Below are 20201 nucleotides of genomic sequence, written 5' to 3'. Positions count from 1 at the left end.
ACTAAAGGAAAGTGGCGATGATGACAAGCTGATGCAGGGACCTCGGTGGAAAACAATGAGGATCCTTGGTGATTCGGTGCTGTATATCCCTGTGAAGGTGCTCGTGATTCCAGTGAAGGGAACAAGAAGACTCGATGAAGAACGAAGGGGGACTCCACAATACAACACACCCAGGAGAACAGAACGGAACACAGGGAAGAACCACAACGATCTGACAACATGAAACACCAGTTACTGCACTTAAATAGAACCACACAAAACCAAACTTTTTGACCAATTATGTATACGGGAGGCTTTGACCAGTGGCGATCGGCCTTGGCCTTGGTGTCAGAGTCTCACGGGCTCTTCTCCAGGTATGACGGCACCTCTGGATGAAGGTGTGAGTGGAGCGGACCGCGACTTTGGATTCCATACTGGGAAAAATTGGTGGCTGGTAACCTAAAATACGTTCAAATGGAGAAGGGTCCATGGATGACACTGGTAACGAATTGTAGAAGTACTCCACCATCGAGAGTTGTTGACTCCAAGAGAAAGGATTCTTGGAAACCAGACATCACAGCACTCTCTCCAAATCCTGGTTGGCTCTCTCACTTTGTCCATTGCTTTGGGGATGAAACCCCGAAGATAAACTGACACTCGCCCCCAGTAATTCTTGCCAAAATTTGGACACAAATTGGGGTACCCTGTCAGAATCCATGTCTGTCTGGAGGCCATGTAAAATAAATATGTGATCTGCAACAGTTACCACTGTCTCCTTGGCAGAAGGTAATTTAGCATGGTTTAAATCATACTTATATGACCGCCATCAGTTCGTGGCAGTGAATGAAGATCATTCATATTGTGCAGTATGGAGTACCTCAAGGCTCAGTACTAGGGCCGCTACTCTTCACGCTTTATATGTTACCCTTGGGAGATATTATCAGGAAACATGGTGTTAGCTTTCACTGTTATGCTGATGATACTCAGCTCTATATTTCTTCGCGACCGGTGAAACACACCAATTTGAAAAACTAATAGAATGCATAGTCGATATAAAATACTGGATGATGAGTAATTTCTTACTGCTTATAGGACCTAAAAACTCTGCTTGTAATAACCTAGAACACTGTCTAAGACTTGATGGCTGCTCTGCCAATTCTTCGTCATCAGATTGGAACCTAGGTGTGCTATTTGATCGCAATCTTTCCTTAGAAAGCAACGTTTCTAGCATTTGTAAAACTGCATTTTTCCATCTCAAAAATATATCTAAATTACGGCCTATGCTCTCAATGTCAAATGCAGAAATGCTAATCCATGCATTTATGACCTCAAGGTTAGATTATTGTAATGTTTTATTGGGTGGTTGTTCTGCACGCTTAGTAAACAAACTACAGCTAGTCCAAAATGCAGCAGCAAGAGTTCCCACTAGAACCAGGAAGTATGACCATATTAGCCCGGTCCTGTCAACAATGCACTGGCTCCCTATCAAACATTGTATAGATTTTAAAATATTGCTTATTACTTATAAAGCCCTGAATGGTTTAGCACCTCAGTATTTGAATGAGCTCCTTTTACATTATAATCCTCTACGTCCGCTACGTTCTCAAAACTCAGGCAATTTGATAATACCTAGAATATCAAAATCAACTGCGGGCAGCAGATCCTTTTCCTATTTGGCGCCTAAACTCTGGAATAACCTACCTAACATTGTTCGGGAGGAAGACACACTCTTGCAGTTTAAATTTAGATTAAAGACCCATCTCTTTAACCTGGCTTACACATAACATAATAATATGCTTTTAATATCCAAATCCATTAAAGGATTTTTAGGCTGCATTAATGAGGTAAACCGGAACCGGGAACACTTCCCATAACACCTGATGTACTTGCTACATCATTGGAAGAATTGCATCTACGCTAATATTTGTCTGTTTCTCTCTTGTTCCGAGGTCACAGTGGCCACCAGATCCAGTCTGTATCCAGATCATTGGGTCACTGCAGTCAACCGGATCCAGTACGTATCCAGACCAGATGGTGGATCAGCTCCTAGAAAGGACCTCTACTGCCCTGAAACACAGCGGAGACCAGGACAACTAGAGCACAGATACAGATCCCCTGTAAAGACCTTGTCTCAGAGGAGCACCAGGACAAGACCACAGGAAACAGATGATTCTTCTGCACAATCTGACTTTGCTGCAGCCTGGAATTGAACTACTGGTTTCGTCTGGTCAGAGGAGAACTCTCCCCCCCCCCCCCAACTGAGCCTGGTTTCTCCCAAGGTTTTTTTTCTCCATTCTGTCACAGATGGAGTTTCGGTTCCTTGCCGCTGTCGCCTCTGGCTTGCTTAGTTGGGGTCACTTCATCTACAGCGACATCGTAGAGATGACATCACTGAATTCAATCATTAACTGCATTTAACTATCATTTTGCATTAATGACACACTGTTTTCTTAATGAATGTTGTTCAGTTGCTTTGACGCAATGTATTTAGTTTAAAGCGCTATATAAATAAAGGTAACTTGACATGGCAAGGGAGTAAAATGAGCCACCTTCGAGAACCTGTCCACGACAGTCAAAACGACCATCTTGCCCTGGGAGGACGGGAGGGTGGTAATAAAATCTAGCAATGTGCAATGTGGGACCAGGGTCTCAAAGGGACTGACATCGGTTGAAGTAACCCATCTGGAGGAAGTCTTACCAGTGGCACAAACTGAGAAAGCCAAGACAAAACTTTGAATGTCGCAAGACATTAATGGCCCTCAGAATCATTGCTTTACCAAAAAAGTGATGCAATTAACCCCTTGATGACATGCTATGCTGAAACAATGGCCCCACTAATTGGCGTCGAGCTGATACCCCTCTGGCACAAATAACCGTTTCGATGGGCAGTCGGGCAGAGGCGTTACCCCTTCTAAGGCTGTCATTACCTTCGATTCGACCTCCCACCTGAGAGTGGAGACAATAAGAGTATCAGGTAAAATACACTTGGGCATTCGGAATGATCAAAAATACAAGATAAAGAGTCGGGTTTCATGTTTTTGGAACCTGGGTGGTACGAAAGGGAAAAGTCAAAACGACCACTGAGCTTGCCTAGAGTTGAGTCTTTTGGAGATTCTAATATATTCTAAGTTCTTGTGATCGGTCCATACAGTAAAAGATACCTCTGAGCCTTCTAGCCAATGTTGCCATTACTCCAGCACTAACTTGACTGCCAACAATTCTGTTACCAATGTCATATTTACGTTCAGGCAGGTGATAAATGATGAGAAAAAAAAAATTAGCGTTTTCCGCGGAAGTACGTTGGGAAAGTACTGCTCCTACCCCCACCTCCGATGCGTCGACCTCCACCACGAAATGATGTGATAGATCTTGGGCAACAAGGATGGGAGCTGAAACGAAGCGACTCTTAAGTTTGGCAAATACAGCCTCAGCTGTATCGGACCACATGAATGTAATTCTTGGGGAGGTCAAGGCAGTCAGAGTTGGCTGTAGTTGCGAGTAGAACGCATATAGAAATTGTAGAACCCCAGAAACCTCTGTAGAGCCATACTGGAATCTGGACTTGGCCAATCTATTACAGCCCTAACCTTGTCAGAATCCATACGCACTCCCTCAGACGAGACAATGTACCCTAGGAAAGGAACAGACTGTGCATGAAAAATGCATTTCTCCGCCTTGACAAAAAGCCCATTCTCTAGCAACCTCTGAAGCACTAGTCTGACGTGCTGAAGACCGCTGGGGAGTTGGACAGCCCGAAGGGCATGAACAAGTATTCAAAGTGCCCCCTAGGGATATTAAACGTGGTCTTAAACTCATAGCCCTCCCTTATGCGGACCAAATAATAAGCATTCTGTAAAGCAAATATGGTGAAAATGGATGCTTCCTGTAACTGTTCGAAGGCTGAAGACATCAACGGCAAAGGATAAGTACGCTTTACCGTGATGTCTTTCAGCTCCCTGTAATTGATACACGGTCACAGAGAGCCATCCTTCTACCCCACAAAAAAGAACTTTGCCCTCGCCGGAGATGAGGAAGGACGATTTAACTTGGATGCCAGAGAATCAGAAATATATTTCTCCATAGCCTCCCTCTCTTTAACAGAAAGTGAATATAACTTGCCTTAAGGTGGAGTATTACCTGGTACTAAGTCTGTGGCACAGTCGTAAGGAAGATGCGGAGGTAGATAAGCAGCCCGGGACTTACTGAACACTTCCCTCAGGTCCTGGTACTCCTCGGGCTCGTTAGACAAACACACCAGTTACTGCACTTAAATAGACACACATGCATGCAAGGGGTGCTGTAATCAGTAGTGCTGAAGGACCACACCCACAGACACACATCTGCACACTAAACAAGCCGTGAGAGAGACAGCGAATTCATGAACCGTGACAGTCAGAGGTCAAGCTGGGTTTGCATTTGTTTCATAAAAACATATGATTATTTCTCAAAAGATTATGCATCAACCCATCAGCCCAAAACACATGGTCACCTATTTGGGGTGTGAGAGAGATGTATAACAAACGTACCTCACAGAGACGTCAATTTGATGTCTTCAAGATGTATTTTTTAGATATTCAATACATCTATAGGACGTTTCCTGTCAGATGTCAAATAGACATTTAAAAATGTATTTAAGATGTCTATTTGATTTAGAATGCATCTAATTCTGACATCTTAAAGACATCTGTCAGATGTTTGTACACAGCAGTTGAAGCGATCTTTAACAGATCTCTTGCAGACGTACCTGTGCCATCTGGGATGCAATTTATGCTTACCAATAAAGTTGTTAAGTGAGTGAATTTGTACTTCTCTTTCATGGCATGAAAACACATCAACATTTTCTGTTGCTCTTCCCCGGGTCAGAAAACCACTTCTGTCACTGAGTTTCAGCGATTGACGTTATCATCTTGAATGCTGATGTTCACAAGATGCTATTTTTATATTACAAAACATTTTCAATGTAACCTAACTGCAAGCGAAATAGAAAGTTTCTGCTTGGTGCGGGTGGAAAAAAACAATGTGATGCCATTTTCACTTGTATGCATCTTTTTATACAGAATGCACCTAATGTAATCGTTTTGGTCGGTTGCTTCATCTGTCTTATTTGAAGCTTTGCAGTTTGGCTTCTGTGGTTTTAAGACTACAGTAAACGCTGGTAACATGCATGTTTTTAGACTATCTTTTTTATGGTCAATGCTTCTGCTGCTCTGCACTTCTGCTTTTCTACTTTCTCCGAAAAAAGATGGTCTATTCTGTACTTGAAACTCTAAATGTGCAACTGATTCAGCAGATAAGGAAAATTTAGTTTTTTGATTCAGATTAATCTCTGGAAATAATAATGACTTTCATGCATTTTAGATGAATTAATTCTATGAACTTTAGATTGTTTATTCTTTTGTTAGTCATATTGCTGAAAAGTTTGTTGGTAAAAACGGTTGACCAACAGTGTCTGTTTTCCCCTCCTATGTGAAAGCTTCCTCTTTCTTTTTCTTTGTTAAAGTGATGTAGTTTCCTGGTGTGTCAGTAGAGCTGCTGTCTGTCTGTCAGTGAAGACGCTGTGTGAGACTCGATCTGACACTCTTCTGCTGGGATTGAGCTCTTCTCTTCTGGAGACTGGACTTTAGAGAAATGATGCTGATCTTTGGACTGATGCTGCTGCTGCAAACTGCTGCATGTAAGTCACTTATATAAATATATAAACAAAAACAACTTACAGATGATTAATATCATGAAAAACACATCACACAGCCAACCATGTTCATAGTTTAGATAGGTTTATTGTGGCTATAGATTAGGAATAAAGCTAGAGCAGAGATGAAAATCTGAAATGCCTCTGTTTAAGGTTGTGGATTAGTTAGTGATTACAGAAGAGGTACACTAAATGTTAATTATTAACTTTGAAAGCCATGGTGATCTACACCAAGAGGGAAATGTGAAAGAAATGTTCCTAAAGTATTGAGAAAGAAAATCACAAAAAGGACAGAATTCTCAGGTGATCCATGTACGTTGATTGTTTGACATATAGATGGTTTGAAAATGGCCATTTGAGATCATTTAAAAAGGCCAAAAGGGCCCAGAGCTGACTAATAAACCCTTTTTGCTGTAAAATTGCATTTTTCAAAAGCAATTTTAGTTCTTATTGATCTAGCTGTCCCAAGTCAAGTCACCTTTATTTCTACATTATAGCACTTTACAGATTGTGTCAAAGCAACTTGGACAAGAAAATATCAGAATCAGTGATAAAAAGTTATCAAATATGAGAGAAAAACAAATTAAATTTCAAAATGGCTTTAAAAGGACAATGGACCCTTTTCACAAGACTGTAATAAAGCGTTTAATTGTCATCAGCATCGTAAATCCTCATTAGATTTTCATATTTGTATTTTTTTTATATTTTTATCTACATATACAACACTATTGTTTGTATTATACCACCTTTGCATCAAAAAAAAAAAAAAGTGTTTTTAATACAGCGTCTCTGGGAGTGACAGTAAATTTGACATATAATTCGCTCTTCTGACAACCGTCATCAGTCTCTCTAAATTGTTTTCCCTTTCATTGAAAGTAGGAGTTTTTATTTTGCTATTTGTGCATCTGGGAATGCAAAAAATATGTTTGTGGCACTCCCCCATTCACTTCTCTTCAAGTTTGCCCAACTATGATGACTTCTGCTGCTGAGAAACCCGGAAATGTGAAAAAGGTCAATAGTATCATTATTTAGATCAGTTCAGTTCACTGTTGATTGAGTATAGTTCAACAGTGTTGATGTCGCATCAGCAGGGTATTTAAAGTTCATTTCTTATTATCTTCAGTCTGAACACACTACTTACATTATTTATAATACAACATAGCTCAGAATAGTGCATCAGTATATGAATTAAGATGCACCTAACATTTATTTACTTATTTTTTAAATATTGCAATAGTAATATATGAGTGAAAGTCTGTATGTAAGACTAAAAGAGGTTGATGAGCAGAGATCAGATGTTTCAGTAGCTTCATGTCAAGTTTCTGACACGTTTATTCGATAGTAGAAGTAAAAATGCTATATAAATTTCCCTTATTTTGATTTATGCTGAAAGGATCATTTAAATTTTATAATTTTGGGATTCTTTTGAACATCCCATAAAAGTGTTTTAACAGTTGATGTTGGTAGATTTCACTGTGTGTGTGTGTGTGTGTGTGTGTGTGTGTGTGTGTGTGTGTGTGTGTGTGTGTGTGTGTGTGTGTGTTGTTCTTCAGGTCTGGATCGGTTCTGCAGTTTTGGTCAATCTGATCCCTGTTACACAGTTTTGGGAGACAAACTCAATCTGCTGATGATGGACGCTAGAAAATATGATCTGAGGTTAAAAAAGAGAATAAACGACAACACAGCAGATGGTCCAGTTTGTAGAATAAAGAATGACAGGATGAGTGAATGTGATCTTTATAATAACAGACCTGAAGTGACAGTCATTAATGGGACTGTGATAATAAAGCGTGTGAACAGATCAGATGCTGGGAATTACAGATTATCACTCTCTGACTCAAGCGGCACAGAAACATCTAGAGATCTTCAAGTGATTGTTGAAGGTACAGAAACTCTCTCATCAGACTCATTCCAGTCTCATGTTCTCCAAAGATCTCACTCTCATGCAGATGAATTCTAAAAACAAATAAAAAAGAATGATAATTAATGATAAAAAAGACATCACAGAAACTCTCATCAGATTATGTAGATTTAAATATATTATCATAATAAAATATTTATAGGCCGTTTTATGTTCAGTGTTTAATAATGTGTTTTTTTTTCCCCTTCCACAGCTCCTTCAATCGCTCTGATCGTTCTGGGATGTTTTGCTGTAATTCTTATTATTCTGGTTGCCATTGCATATTACATTTACAAGAAGAGGAATCGGCTCAAAACAACAGCAGGTCAGTCTTTAATTCATGAATCTACAGTATTTCTGTCCTGAAATTTAGCATCAGAGCACTGCTGTATTATTGCATTCGTCACTATATTATTCACCTTACTTATCCTCATTGGTGAATCAATGTAGTTCATACACAAACTGTCGCTGTTACCCAGAGAATAATTCACTTAAACTCTGTCATTATTTATTCAGCCTCATGTTCTTCCAAATCCATATGTTGAGTAAATAATGACAGAATTAACATTTCTGCATAAAAAAGCATGAAATACAAAATCTCATTTATTTAAAATCTGGTGGTAACAGAAACAGTTTGAGGATTATTATTAATTGGTATGCTTTAAATGACTGATAGCACAGTTATTTATTTATTTATTTTTTAATTACTGACATTTAGTTATAGCTTAACAGAAATATTGGTCGTTTTTAAGATGTGAATATATATATATATATATATATATATATATATTATTATTATTATTATTTATTTATTTATTTATTTTGTTACACTTTATTTTAAGGTGTCCTTTTACAGTGCAATTACATCTTTAAGAACAGAGCTACTTGCATGTAATTAAACATTACTAATGGTTATTATAATAGTAAGTACATGTAACCTGTGTAATAAGGACACCTTAAAACAAAGTGTTCCCCCCAAAAAAATTTATTTTATTTTTTATGAAAATCTTTCCCTGATGTACACAGAAATTATCTCGATCAAATCAGAGATGCAAATGCTCTGCAATAAAAAAAATAAAAATAAAAATAAAAAAAAAACTGCGATTTATATCAACTTTTACTTAAAAAATATAAAAACTGTATTATAATGTGACACTTTAGGGAAGTTATGCTCTTTTTAACTCCCAAACCTTACTGACTCTGACTCTGGCAGGAAGTCACAGTCTGACTCAAGACATTAAGTCTGAAATACAGAAGCATGAGACAGTGAGAGAAAAAGTGATAAGAAACACCCTGCTCAACAAGTCTAGCTAGGAAGCTGAAGGGTTTTTCTGCTAAACTGCTGAAACATTGTGCATCACCACAGTCCTGACACTGAGTCATGAAGATTACAACATGACAGTCTCGACGAGTCTCGATGCTTTCACAAGAAATATGCAAAAAAGAAAAGAATCGAAACACGCAAATAATGCATATTAAAAGAATATAAATATATAGTATAAAATGTATAAATATGAAAATAAAGACAAAAGGGACAAAAATATCCTTCCTGAAATAATAATTCACACTACGTTTTATTCTTTATTAAAGAAATATATATCATGATAAATTGATTCAACCCTAGTTCAATCTGATTTTGCACCCTGGTCCCAGGTGACTGCTTACCTTCTTTAAGTCTACAAACACAAGATACTTAATGTACAGCATTTACACAACTGAAATCATCTTGTTTATGATCTGATCTTTTCATTGTCTTTCCTCTCTGTCTATAGATACGGAATGCACTTCAACGGACGCTCAGACAAATATGAGTGAGAAGAAGGAGCGAGAGCTTCATTATGAAGAGATTACGTTCGGCAGCTCAAACGTTAAACAGCAGCCGCGTAAAACACAAGAGGAATGTGTGTACGCTCAGGTGCAGATGCACTAGTGTCAGACCCAACACAGAAACACAAACAGTCAGTGGACTAGTGTGAGTTCACACTTAACTGTCGTGAAGACACAACAGGCCAGTGTTTGGCTTCTTATATTCAAATGCTGGGTTTATTGCACATTTATTTCCTGTGTGGTAACAAAAAAAACAGAAATGCAGAACAGACATTTGAAAGAAGGGATACTGCCCGACTGAAGGAATACATGATCGCTGTGAGCAACTTGTGCATTATTTAACGTCTTTCTGTCACATACTACATAATTAAAATACACTTTTGTTTTCAGTCCCCTTGTGCTGTCTTTTCCTCTTTGTCTATGACTATGTCGCCTCCTAGTGAACAACAAAACAGCAAAGATCCATTTTTTACAGACTGATGACACGTGTTTCCAGATATTAACATTGTAAATCAAGTTTTAAGTTTATTTATTTCTGAATAAATGTACATGAGATGTATTTTATCTGTGGTTTATTGTATGTGCTTTGTGGTGTTATCTGTTTTCTGCTGCTACCGTTCTCACATAGGTGATTGGGTTCACCTGTTGCTGATTGGCTGCCCAGTCTCCTCAGCTCCACTGATTGGCTGCCCAGTCTCCTCAGCTCCACTGATTGGCTGCCCAGTCTCCTCAGCTCCACTGATTGGCTGCAGTCAGGAGAAAGCCAGCACAGCCTCACAACAAGCTGAGAGGGTTGCAGATTACTGTATATCTCGCAGCATGGACTTCTTTTTGCTTGCTCCAGATAATGCCACGGTTTTCTGTTATAGATATGTGCTAACAATTGGTGATATTGTGAATGTAGGTGAACACATATTTTTGTTAAGAACATAAGTTTTCTTTAAAGGACACCTGTAGTGGGGTGGGTGCCTTTTTGTCTGAAATTGCTTTTCTCCTGGTTATGTGACAAAATTAACAATAACAGTAAAACACAAAGCAGAGGTAGACGGCCAGCCAAACACAGTGGCGCCATCTTTGAAGTCATTAACATGTGTCAATTAATATTTTATAATGGGGAATTTAATTTTAACTCTGCTTTTTAATTGCAGATTTCTTTAATATTGAGGTTTTAAGGGAGGCTACCAAGCAAGTTATTAAAGATAAATTGCGGGAAAAGTTGAGGAAGGTATTTTACCAGATTATGTCGGTAGTAGTAAGTATACTGCACCTCCTGTCATAATTTGATGACTTTGACCTTTTGACCCTGCGCCCTCCCCCGCTGACCACCCACATAGCTTTGACCTTTTGACCCTGCGCCCTCCCCCGCTGACCACCCACATAGCTTTGACCTTTTGACGGTCACAGTTGTTGTTACGACATGTTTGTCATCAGCCGTGAAATGACTCAATATTTAGAAAACATCCGGCAGCTGTGATATGACCTGTTTTGTAATATCATGTCATTATGGATTAACCTTATGACAAGTGTTATAACATCTGTTTGTAATATAAACACCACTGTTTTAAACTGATCTCACTAGTTCTTTCTAGGCAGTGAAGAAGTGTGTTTATTTGGCAGTTTTGTGTCTCATTTGCAACCAAAGTTTGAGTCTGCCAAAAGAGAACATGTTTTTGACTAAACTGTTTGATATTGACCTGGAAGTCTGAAGTTTGCACAAGTTGGTGTGTAGTTTTGAGATCGTTTATAGTTGTGAGAAAATTGTGAATTGTTTCATGAATTGTGGTTTAGAAATCAATACAAACTGTAATGCATTTTTAATGCCACAGAATATTGTATAACTCATCAACAAGTCAAAACGCATGCAATACTACACGTTACATACTCAGCACTTCACTGCACTCAAACACACACGCAAACAACAACACAACATTGCGTAAACAATCCGCTTTATACCACACACACACAACACAACAAAAATAAAAAAACATGTTGATTCTTACTGTTCGGTTAACTGTATTTTTACTGTATCGGTATTGCATTTATTTAATGTATTAAGAGATTAAGTTGCATTTATAACAAAGTAGTCATTTAATAATCACCAGTTGTCTCATGTCTTCCACTCATTTTAATATAACTAATTTAAGTATTGAGTGGTACCTAAATACAGTAAAAATACAAAAACTTAAAATGATCAGTCTGCATGAGTTTAAATTTCATAATGGGGTAAGCAAGACTTTTGTTGTAGAAATAACTTAAATGTATTAGTAAAATCTGCTTAAATATTTGATTATAACAATGAACAAATTAATTGTTTTAACAATATTTTAAGTATTGTCGACTAAAGATTTTAAGGAAGACTGCTTAAAATTGCACGTGAAATTTACTTAAGTAAAGGAATGCAAATAATTACGTTGTATATTAAGTAAATCTAGCTTTTTATTTTTTTTCATTTTTACGCTTTCAACTGAAACACATCACACTGTTGCGCTCAAAACAAGAAATTCATAACAATTTGAGGTTGTTAAAGTTCCAGACTCTTGAAAAGGATACAGACACAGGAAAATAATGCTGTGCAGGAGCTCAATAACCTTACAGTATGAATGCGGATAATTTGGCTATATTTTTATAAATGATACTTAAAATGTATTTCCTTTTTCCTTACAACACTAGATTTACACCTCTTGTTCAGATAGCTGATGAAAATGTTCACATTTTACTTGTCACACTCGTTTATTTCAACATTTCCACTTGACACTAAAGCATAGGTCTATGTGTACACCCCATCAGTCAAAAGCATATGCATCTACAGATTGCTACACTTTTCTGTTTATACACTTTTTAAATGACAAAAAAGATACAGTAAAAATACAGATTACTGAACCATACATTTCAACATGCTGCTTTTTTAATATTTGTGGTGTTATGTTGTGTGTGTGTGTGTGTGTGTGTGTGTGTGTCTGTGGTATAAAGCAGAATATGTTTACACATTGTTGAAGGTGTTGTTTGCATGTGTGTTTGACTGCAGTGAAGTGCTTAGTATGTAACGTGTGGTATATTGTATGATTTTTGACTTGCACAATTCACCATTTTCTCACAACTATAAACAATCTCAAAACTACACACCAACTTGAGCAAACTTCAAACTTCCAGGTCAAAATCAAACCGTTTAGTCAAAAACATGTGCTCTTTTGGCAGACTCAAACTTTGGCCACAGATGACACACAAACCTGCCAAATACACACACTACTTCACTGCCTGGGAAAAAAAACTAGTGAGATCAGTTCAAAACACAGTTACGAAACCTCCTTTTGGGGAAATAGGAATCCTTTTGCTAGTCAATGACTCTTACAGTATACGATATAAATAGAAGGATGCAGATACAGTAAAATACAGAAACTTAAAGCAAAGTTTACTTTCATTACATTACTGTTAAGCGATCTTATAGCATAGATATGTGTGAGGTTTACAACCATAGCAAAAGTCAAATAATTAACATTTTACAGCTAGATTGGCTTCATATGTGAAAACACTATTTGTGTTTACACACACTTTTTAATTAAGCAAATCTAGGCTAATGGCAGTGAAGGGCACATTTGTCAAATTACATCTCTTGGATGTAATTCTTCTGCCTGAACAATCTTTAATGACTGAATACAATCGAGGGTCTTTCTCTGAAAACATTTATCTTAAAGATACATTAACTTCATCTAAACTTCACAGCCGTGTCTGTGCTGTGACAAACAAACAAGCTCATTTGCATTAATTTAAAGCAAAAATAAATGTTTATTTTTAAACATAAAGAAAGACTTTGGCAACATGTTGCATTTTGTGTGTGTGTGTGATTTTGTTTATGATACAACTTCATCATTTTTTTATATAAATTGTTGGGGCTACAAAACGGGGCTTCAAAAATATGTGAGCAGCATGAATGTACATGTCTGTAATTTTGAGAAAGCAGCGTTTATGAGTAGTTTTTGTTTAAAATGTGTTTTATAATCTCAAACATAAGTAAATGTTGAATACAAGATTAAAGTCGATGAAAAATTATTTGCATTGGTTTAGTAACATGTTACTATGTGTTTTATAAGTTTGATAAACTTAAATGGTGAATACTTGTTTAAAATGTATGTTTTGCTTAAGTAACGCTGTCATAATTATATATTTTATTTATTTATTTTCATATACTTTAAAATAGAGAAGTCTCTTTCTAACTTAATATGATCCTGTATATGTGTGCCTGTTTATGATTTATCAGAATACACATTTGTATAGTGGCATGGATATTACACTGATATAACAAGGTAAATGTGGTATATGATGAAGTTTCTCGAGTAGTAATAATTCAGAACGCTTAAAAACTACATTTAGTTAAAAATGTACGTGCATGCAGAATTGTGTGGTGGTAGGTGTACAGTGAAAAAATAACACAGCTTTTGAAGAAGATCAGTTATACTACATGGTCTTTTGAATTTTTACTATGATGGTAGGTTTAGAGGATTATACTGTATACAAATTATGATGTAAATATGAATATAAAAAGTTCTAAATATTATGTAGAAAATGTGTTGCAACAGTTTGAATTGAATTGTGCCTATGGAAAGTCTGTATTAAACGTCAATGACATGTACAAGTTGTTTATGTGGTTTAGTGCCAGCATTTGAAATTCATATCAGGGAGAAACGGCCTTTAGCAAAAACTGTTTCACAATACTCTATGGATCTGTCACGGTCCGTGTGGAAAGATGAGGCGAGGACTCAAAGATACAGTGAAAAAGGCTCTTTATTATTAATAAAAATAAAAAAACTAACAAAAGCTACCCCACCCAAGGGGGGAAACCCAGCAGGAAGGCCAGAACAGAATCAGGTAAAGCCGGCTTGAACAAGGAGCACACAGACACATTAGTCCACATATGACAAACACAGAAAAAAGCACTGGACTGCAGACACAAGGAGACTTTAGTACGGCAGGTAATGAGGGAGACACAGGTGGAATAACTGAAACAATGAGGTAACAATGTGGGTCGTGTCAGACAATATACAGGAGAGAGCACATGGAACCAAACAAACACAACACAAGCCATGCACTTAAACAAACACAGTGTCTTCTGGCGGCCAACCTGGGCACAACAGCGGTGAATGACAGGATCAGCACATAGAGAAATCGAGAGAGAAACATAAAAAGTCTACACTCAAAAACTGAGAAGACTAACTTGAGCATGGTGCTGAAACATTAAAGAACAATCTACAAAATATCTACAAAATTCTCCTATTCTACAAAATCTAGGAAGAATCTTCTGTGCAACAATAGAAGGAATATTATTTTTTGGGAGAGTAGACCTTAAGTTTGATTAGAAACAATATGGATTATGACATTATGGATTTCTCTGGTTTTACCATTTACTGGTATGTGTTGAAGTAAAATGAATATATATATATATATATATATTGTAATACGTGCTGCAGTGTAATACAAGCACATGATTAAATGGTTCTTTTAATGATTCACGTGAGGAAAAGGGCACATCCAAACAGAAAATCCAAATAAATGAACATCAATAGTGGACAAAAGGAATAATGGAGAGCACAGACTTTTAAACACTGGGAATTTAATCAGTGGGAAACAGAAAGAGGTGTGGGGCTAATTAATTAATTAAACAAGAAAAGGAACATGACCAAATAAGGAAACTCAGAAAGAACAGAAGTCCATAACTGTGACATTTTATATATATATATATATATATATATATATATATATAAAGAGAGAGAGAAAGAGGTAGAGAGGTTTATATTAATTTCTAAATACAATACTAATTATTTAACTAAGTAATTTTTAAGAAATCAATATTTGTTGTAATAACCCTGATTTCCGATAACAGCTTTCATGTGTCTTTGCATGCTCTCCACCATTCTTTCACAATACTGTGTGATTCCCATTCCTCGTGCAAAAACTAAAGAAGAAACTATTGACCCTCTCTGAAAAGCTTCCTCTTTCTTCTTTTTTTGTTAAAGTGGTGTAGTTTTGTGAATTCAGTCTTCTGCTTCAGTTTTTTTAGTTCTTCTCAATTCTTGATAAACTATTGTTTCACAAATATGAATAGAGACAGTGTTATTAAGTTATTAAGATGAATATGATCTTGACATGCTTTTCACTGGGTTTCACTGATTTTACAGTTTATTGCCACTTACACTCAGGTGTGGATCTGAATCTCTGTCATTCAGAAAGTAGCTCTGTGCACTCTTTGGGAACTGAGTAGTGATTCTGCTTGTCATATATTTTTCCTAGTTTCAGTCTTTTTTTGTGTGTATTTAAGAAGGAACCCTTTCTGAAAAGCTTCCTCTTTCCTCTTTCTTTGTTAAAGCGGTGTAGTTTCCTGGTGTGTCAGTAGAGCTGCTGTCTGTCTGTCAGTGAAGACGCTGTGTGAGACTCGATCTGACACTCTTCTGCTGGGATTGAGCTCTTCTCTTCTGGAGCCTGGACTTTAGAGAAATGATGCTGATCTTTAGACTGATGCTGCTGCTGCAAACTGCTGCATGTGAGTCACTTTCACACCAAACTCATAGATCTATCAAATACATACTAATATTATAAATAAAAATAAAACAGTTTAAAGTCAGGAGTCTGAATTCATTAGCTGTATAAACTTTCACAGAAATCCTTCTGCTGCTCTTCTGCTCTTACAGCTCCGTCTAACTCTCTCTTTCACTCTGTTCTTCCCTTTTTTATCCCCATGTTCAGTTCTTTATCAGTAATTCATGTCTGTATCATTACGCTCATTCATATGCTGATGTACTCATTAAAATAGCAACATTAGCTTTTAGCAAATACAAAAATACAAATACAAAATAAAAAAGAAAAAAAAGAAAATGCAATGATGTGGAAGCTTCAAATTTCAATATTGTATTCAGAATACAACATAGATAACATATAACATGTTTAAACTGAGAAAATGTATAATTTTAAGGGAAAAATAAGTTGATTTAAAATTTCATGGCATCCACACATCTCCAAAAAGTTGGGACGAGGCCATGTTTACCACTGTTTGGAAACCCCTCTTCTTTTTATAACAGTCTGCAAACGTCTGGGGACTGAGGAGACAAGTTGCTCAAGTTTAGGAAGAGGAATGTTGTCCCATTCTTGTCTAATACAGGCTTCTAGTTGCTCAACTGTCTTAAGTCTTCTTTGTCGCATCTTCCTCTTTATGATGCTCCAAATGTTTTCTATGGGTGAAAGATCTGGACTGCAGGCTGGTCATTTCAGTATCGGATCCTTCTTCTACACAGCCATGATGTTGTAATGGATGCAGTATGTGGTCTGGGATTGTCATGTTGGAAAATGAAAGTTCTTCCCTGAAAGAGACGACGTCTGGATGGGAGCATATGTTGTTCTAGAACTTGGATATATCTTTCAGCATTGATGGTGTCTTTCCAGATGTGTAAGCTGCCCATGCCACACACACTCATGCAACCCCATACCATCAGAGATGCAGGCTTCTGAACTGAGCGCTGATAACAACTTGTGTTGTCCTTGTCCTCTTTAGTCTGAATGACATGGTTTTCCAAAAAGAAATTCAAATTTTGATTCGTCTGACCACAGAACAGTTTTCCACTTTGCCACAGTCCATTTTAAATGAGCCTTGGGCCAGAGAAAAATCCTGCACTTCTGGATCATGTTTAGATATGGCTTCTTTCTTGACCTATAGAGTTTAGCCGGCAACAGCGAATGGCACGGTGGATTGTGTTCACCGACAATGTTTTCTGGAAGTGTTCCTGAGCCCATGTTGTGATTTCCATTACAGTATCATTCCTGTATGTGATGCAGTGCTGTCTAAGAGCTGAAGATCACGGGCATCCAGTGTGGTTTTCCGGCCTTGACCCTTACACACAGAGATTGTTCCAGATTAATTGAATCTTTGGATGATATTATGCACTGTAGATGATGATAACCTCAAACTCTTTGCAGGAGAAACTTCTTTCTGATATTGCTCCACTATTTTTCACTGCAGCATTGGGGGAATTGGTGATCCTCTGCCCATCTTGACTTCTGAGAGACACTATCACTCTGAGAGGCTCTTCTTATACCCAATCATGTTGCCAACTGACGTAAGTTGCAAATTGGTCCTACAGCTGTTCCTTATCTGTACATTTAACTTTTCCGGCCTCTTATTGCTACCTGTCCCAACGTTTTTGGAATGTGTAGCTCTCATGAAATCCAACATGAGCCAATATTTGGCATGGCATTTTAAAATGTCTCACTTTCACCATTTGATGTGTTATCTATATTCTATTGGGAATAAAATATAAGTTTATGAGATTTGTAAATTATTACATTCATTTTTTACTCACAATTTATACAGAATCTCAACTTTTTGGGAATCGGGTTTGTGTGCACATTTTAAATATCTTCGGAAAAAAGATTAAAATATTGAGCTCAAGGTCCTTGAAAATTTTGTAAATGTCTGAGTAATATGTGTTATTTTAATTCATGATGAGCGTGTGTCTGTGTGTGTCTGTGGTTGTCTGTGTCTGTGCGTGTGTGTGTGTGTGTTGTTCTTCAGGTCTGGATAATGTCTGCTGGTTTGGTCAATCTGATCCCTGTTACGCAGCTCTTGGAGAGAAACTCAATCTGCCGATGGTGCAAAACACTAGAAAATATTACCTGAAAATAATAAAGAGGATAAACGACAACACACAAGATGATCGAGTTTGTAGAGTAAAGAATGGCAGGATGAGGATGAGTGAATGTGATCTTTATAAAAACAGACCTGAAGTGACAGTCATTAATGGGTTTTTGATAATAAAGCGTGTGATCAGAGCAGATTCTGGGGATTACAGATTAACACTTACTGACTCAGACGGCACAGAAACATCTAGAGATCTTCAAGTGATTGTTGAAGGTACAGAAACTCTCTCATCAGACTCATTCCAGTCTCATGTTCTCCAAAGATCTCACTCTCATGCAGATGAATCAGTTGAATCTCTGGGAAGGTTCTTATTCCTGTGTTTGTCATGTGACTGTCATGTGTCCCTCCCTCCAGCTCCTATTGGCTCAGTGAATGTGTCAATCATCTGCTCCTCCAGTGGGGTGATGAGGGTGTCCTGCTCCTCTGAGGGGGATCAGCTCCTCTACAACTGGACTCTGAATGGAGGTCCACTGATGGATGGAAACAGCAGCATTGATCTGGATGAGAGAACTGATGGAGACATCAGCTGCAGCGTGAAGAACCACGTCAGTCACACACAGAAGACCATTAGACTAGTCTGTCCTACTGGTGAGATTCTAATACATAGAGCTAAACATACAATTTTAAAAAACACAGTACTGGAAACATGAAGGATGGGTTCGTTTTGTGTCTCACTGTTGTTCAGTGTGTTCAGTGTCTGTGGTGTTTGTTCTGGTCTGGTGTCTTCAGCTGATGCTTCTGTTCGGTCTGTTAGGAGCTTTTCACATCTACATGAGACACACATCAGGTGAGAGACATTCATCATCATCATTATAGATTTGACATGGAAATATTAAGAGTATGAATATAATAATGATGTGTTGCTTTTAGGAAAGAAAGAGGAAGATGAGAAAGTGAGAATGAGAAGATTTAGAGAGAGACATGAACACACAGCAGAAGATTCATGAGAGCAGCAGCAGATCTTCACATCTGTGAGAAATGACTTCAGAATCAGTCCAGCTTTCACCTGCTGAATAAAACCAGGAGGCAGAAGAAGCTTTCATGATAGACAATGGTCTTTACATGTGTTGTGTTTATTTCTTGTAGAGTATGTTGATGTATTTCTAGACTTTCTGGACATTATTTATGTCTAAACATCTACTCATGAAATCACTAATTAAACTCATTTAGATGCAGAATTACAGACCTGTGATGAATTAATTAAACCAAATTGACTACAGTGTTCGTTATGAAGGGTTTTTTTTTTTTGTACATTTGTTTTGTACAGATTTTGATTAAGGATTACAAAGACGATTATTTTTCTTTTTCAGTGGATCAACTTGCAGATGGTTTACATCAATACTAGAAAGTGTGCTCGTAAAGTAATTTTTCATTTAATGTGGACTTTAGGTTATAATCAAGGGTTGTTTATTTTTTGCATCTACTGGCGTTGGTTCAATCCATTTCCTCATACCTATTGACTTTGGTCTTACCTAGCTGTTGCTGCCTTCACATTACATGGACTGTTGTGTCACTTTGCATAACTCTGCTATGGTAGTCATCAGGTACGTTTTTTTCATTTACTGTCTATGAAGTTCACATGTTGCAGCCTATCGGTGACTTCACTTAACAATGAGTATCTCTTCTTTATATGGTGATGCTGATCTGGCTCATTTTCTATTTCTTTTTTTTTTGGGGTGGGGGGTGTAGGTTTCCTCTGCGGGTTCTGGCAGTTAGATGGAGTTTTATCAAGTGTGCACAGGAGTCTAGCCTAAAGAAATATGAATCTGTGTATATGCTCTTAAGTGACTGCTAGAACCCTAATTCTACCTCTATCAATTCACCTAAACTAATGACCTCTCTTACTCAATGCGGCGGTTTAGAATTCCTGCAATCTGCCATCAAGCTGCTATGTACGTGATCGTCCTCATCGGATGTCTGTCAAGATCAGACTCTAAACTATTTCTATTAACTATTAAATTAATTTTTATTTTTAATTTGATTTAAATTTAATTTAAATTTAAATTTTATTTTATTTAAACTATTTCACGTAATGCTCAAGGTACAGTATAATACTCCTAGCAAACTAATGGTGGCGATTACTCCTCACATGCTCCTCATGTCCATTTTAGCATGATTTTTCACAT

General features: G+C 37.3%; 1 protein-coding gene across 4 annotated transcripts; it reads left to right on the top strand.

Moving 5' to 3' along the window:
- Window positions 1-5492: 5492 nt before the first annotated feature.
- On the top strand, window positions 5493-19348 carry LOC113058089 (uncharacterized). Of its 4 annotated transcripts, none has more exons than XM_026225778.1 (5): window positions 5493-5653; window positions 17950-18288; window positions 18430-18663; window positions 18761-18862; window positions 18946-19346. In XM_026225778.1, the coding sequence occupies exons 1-5, from the start codon at window positions 5608-5610 to the stop codon at window positions 19020-19022; spliced, it is 798 nt and encodes a 265-aa protein (XP_026081563.1). In that variant the 5' UTR covers window positions 5493-5607; the 3' UTR covers window positions 19023-19346. The 4 variants fall into 4 exon arrangements, with proteins under 4 accessions (XP_026081563.1, XP_026081565.1, XP_026081564.1 ...); XM_026225779.1 differs by lacking the exon at window positions 5493-5653 and adding an exon at window positions 15759-15927 and having other exon boundaries at window positions 18770-18862; window positions 18946-19348; XM_026225777.1 differs by lacking the exon at window positions 5493-5653 and adding an exon at window positions 15759-15927 and having other exon boundaries at window positions 18946-19348.
- The last annotated feature ends 853 nt before the right edge of the window (window positions 19349-20201 follow it).

This window comes from Carassius auratus, chromosome 39 (genome assembly GCF_003368295.1).
Source record: "Carassius auratus strain Wakin chromosome 39, ASM336829v1, whole genome shotgun sequence".
NCBI classification, from domain to species: Eukaryota; Metazoa; Chordata; class Actinopteri; order Cypriniformes; family Cyprinidae; genus Carassius; species Carassius auratus.
Note: the sequence above shows the minus strand (reverse complement) of the source record. Positions and strands in the feature narration are given on the sequence as shown.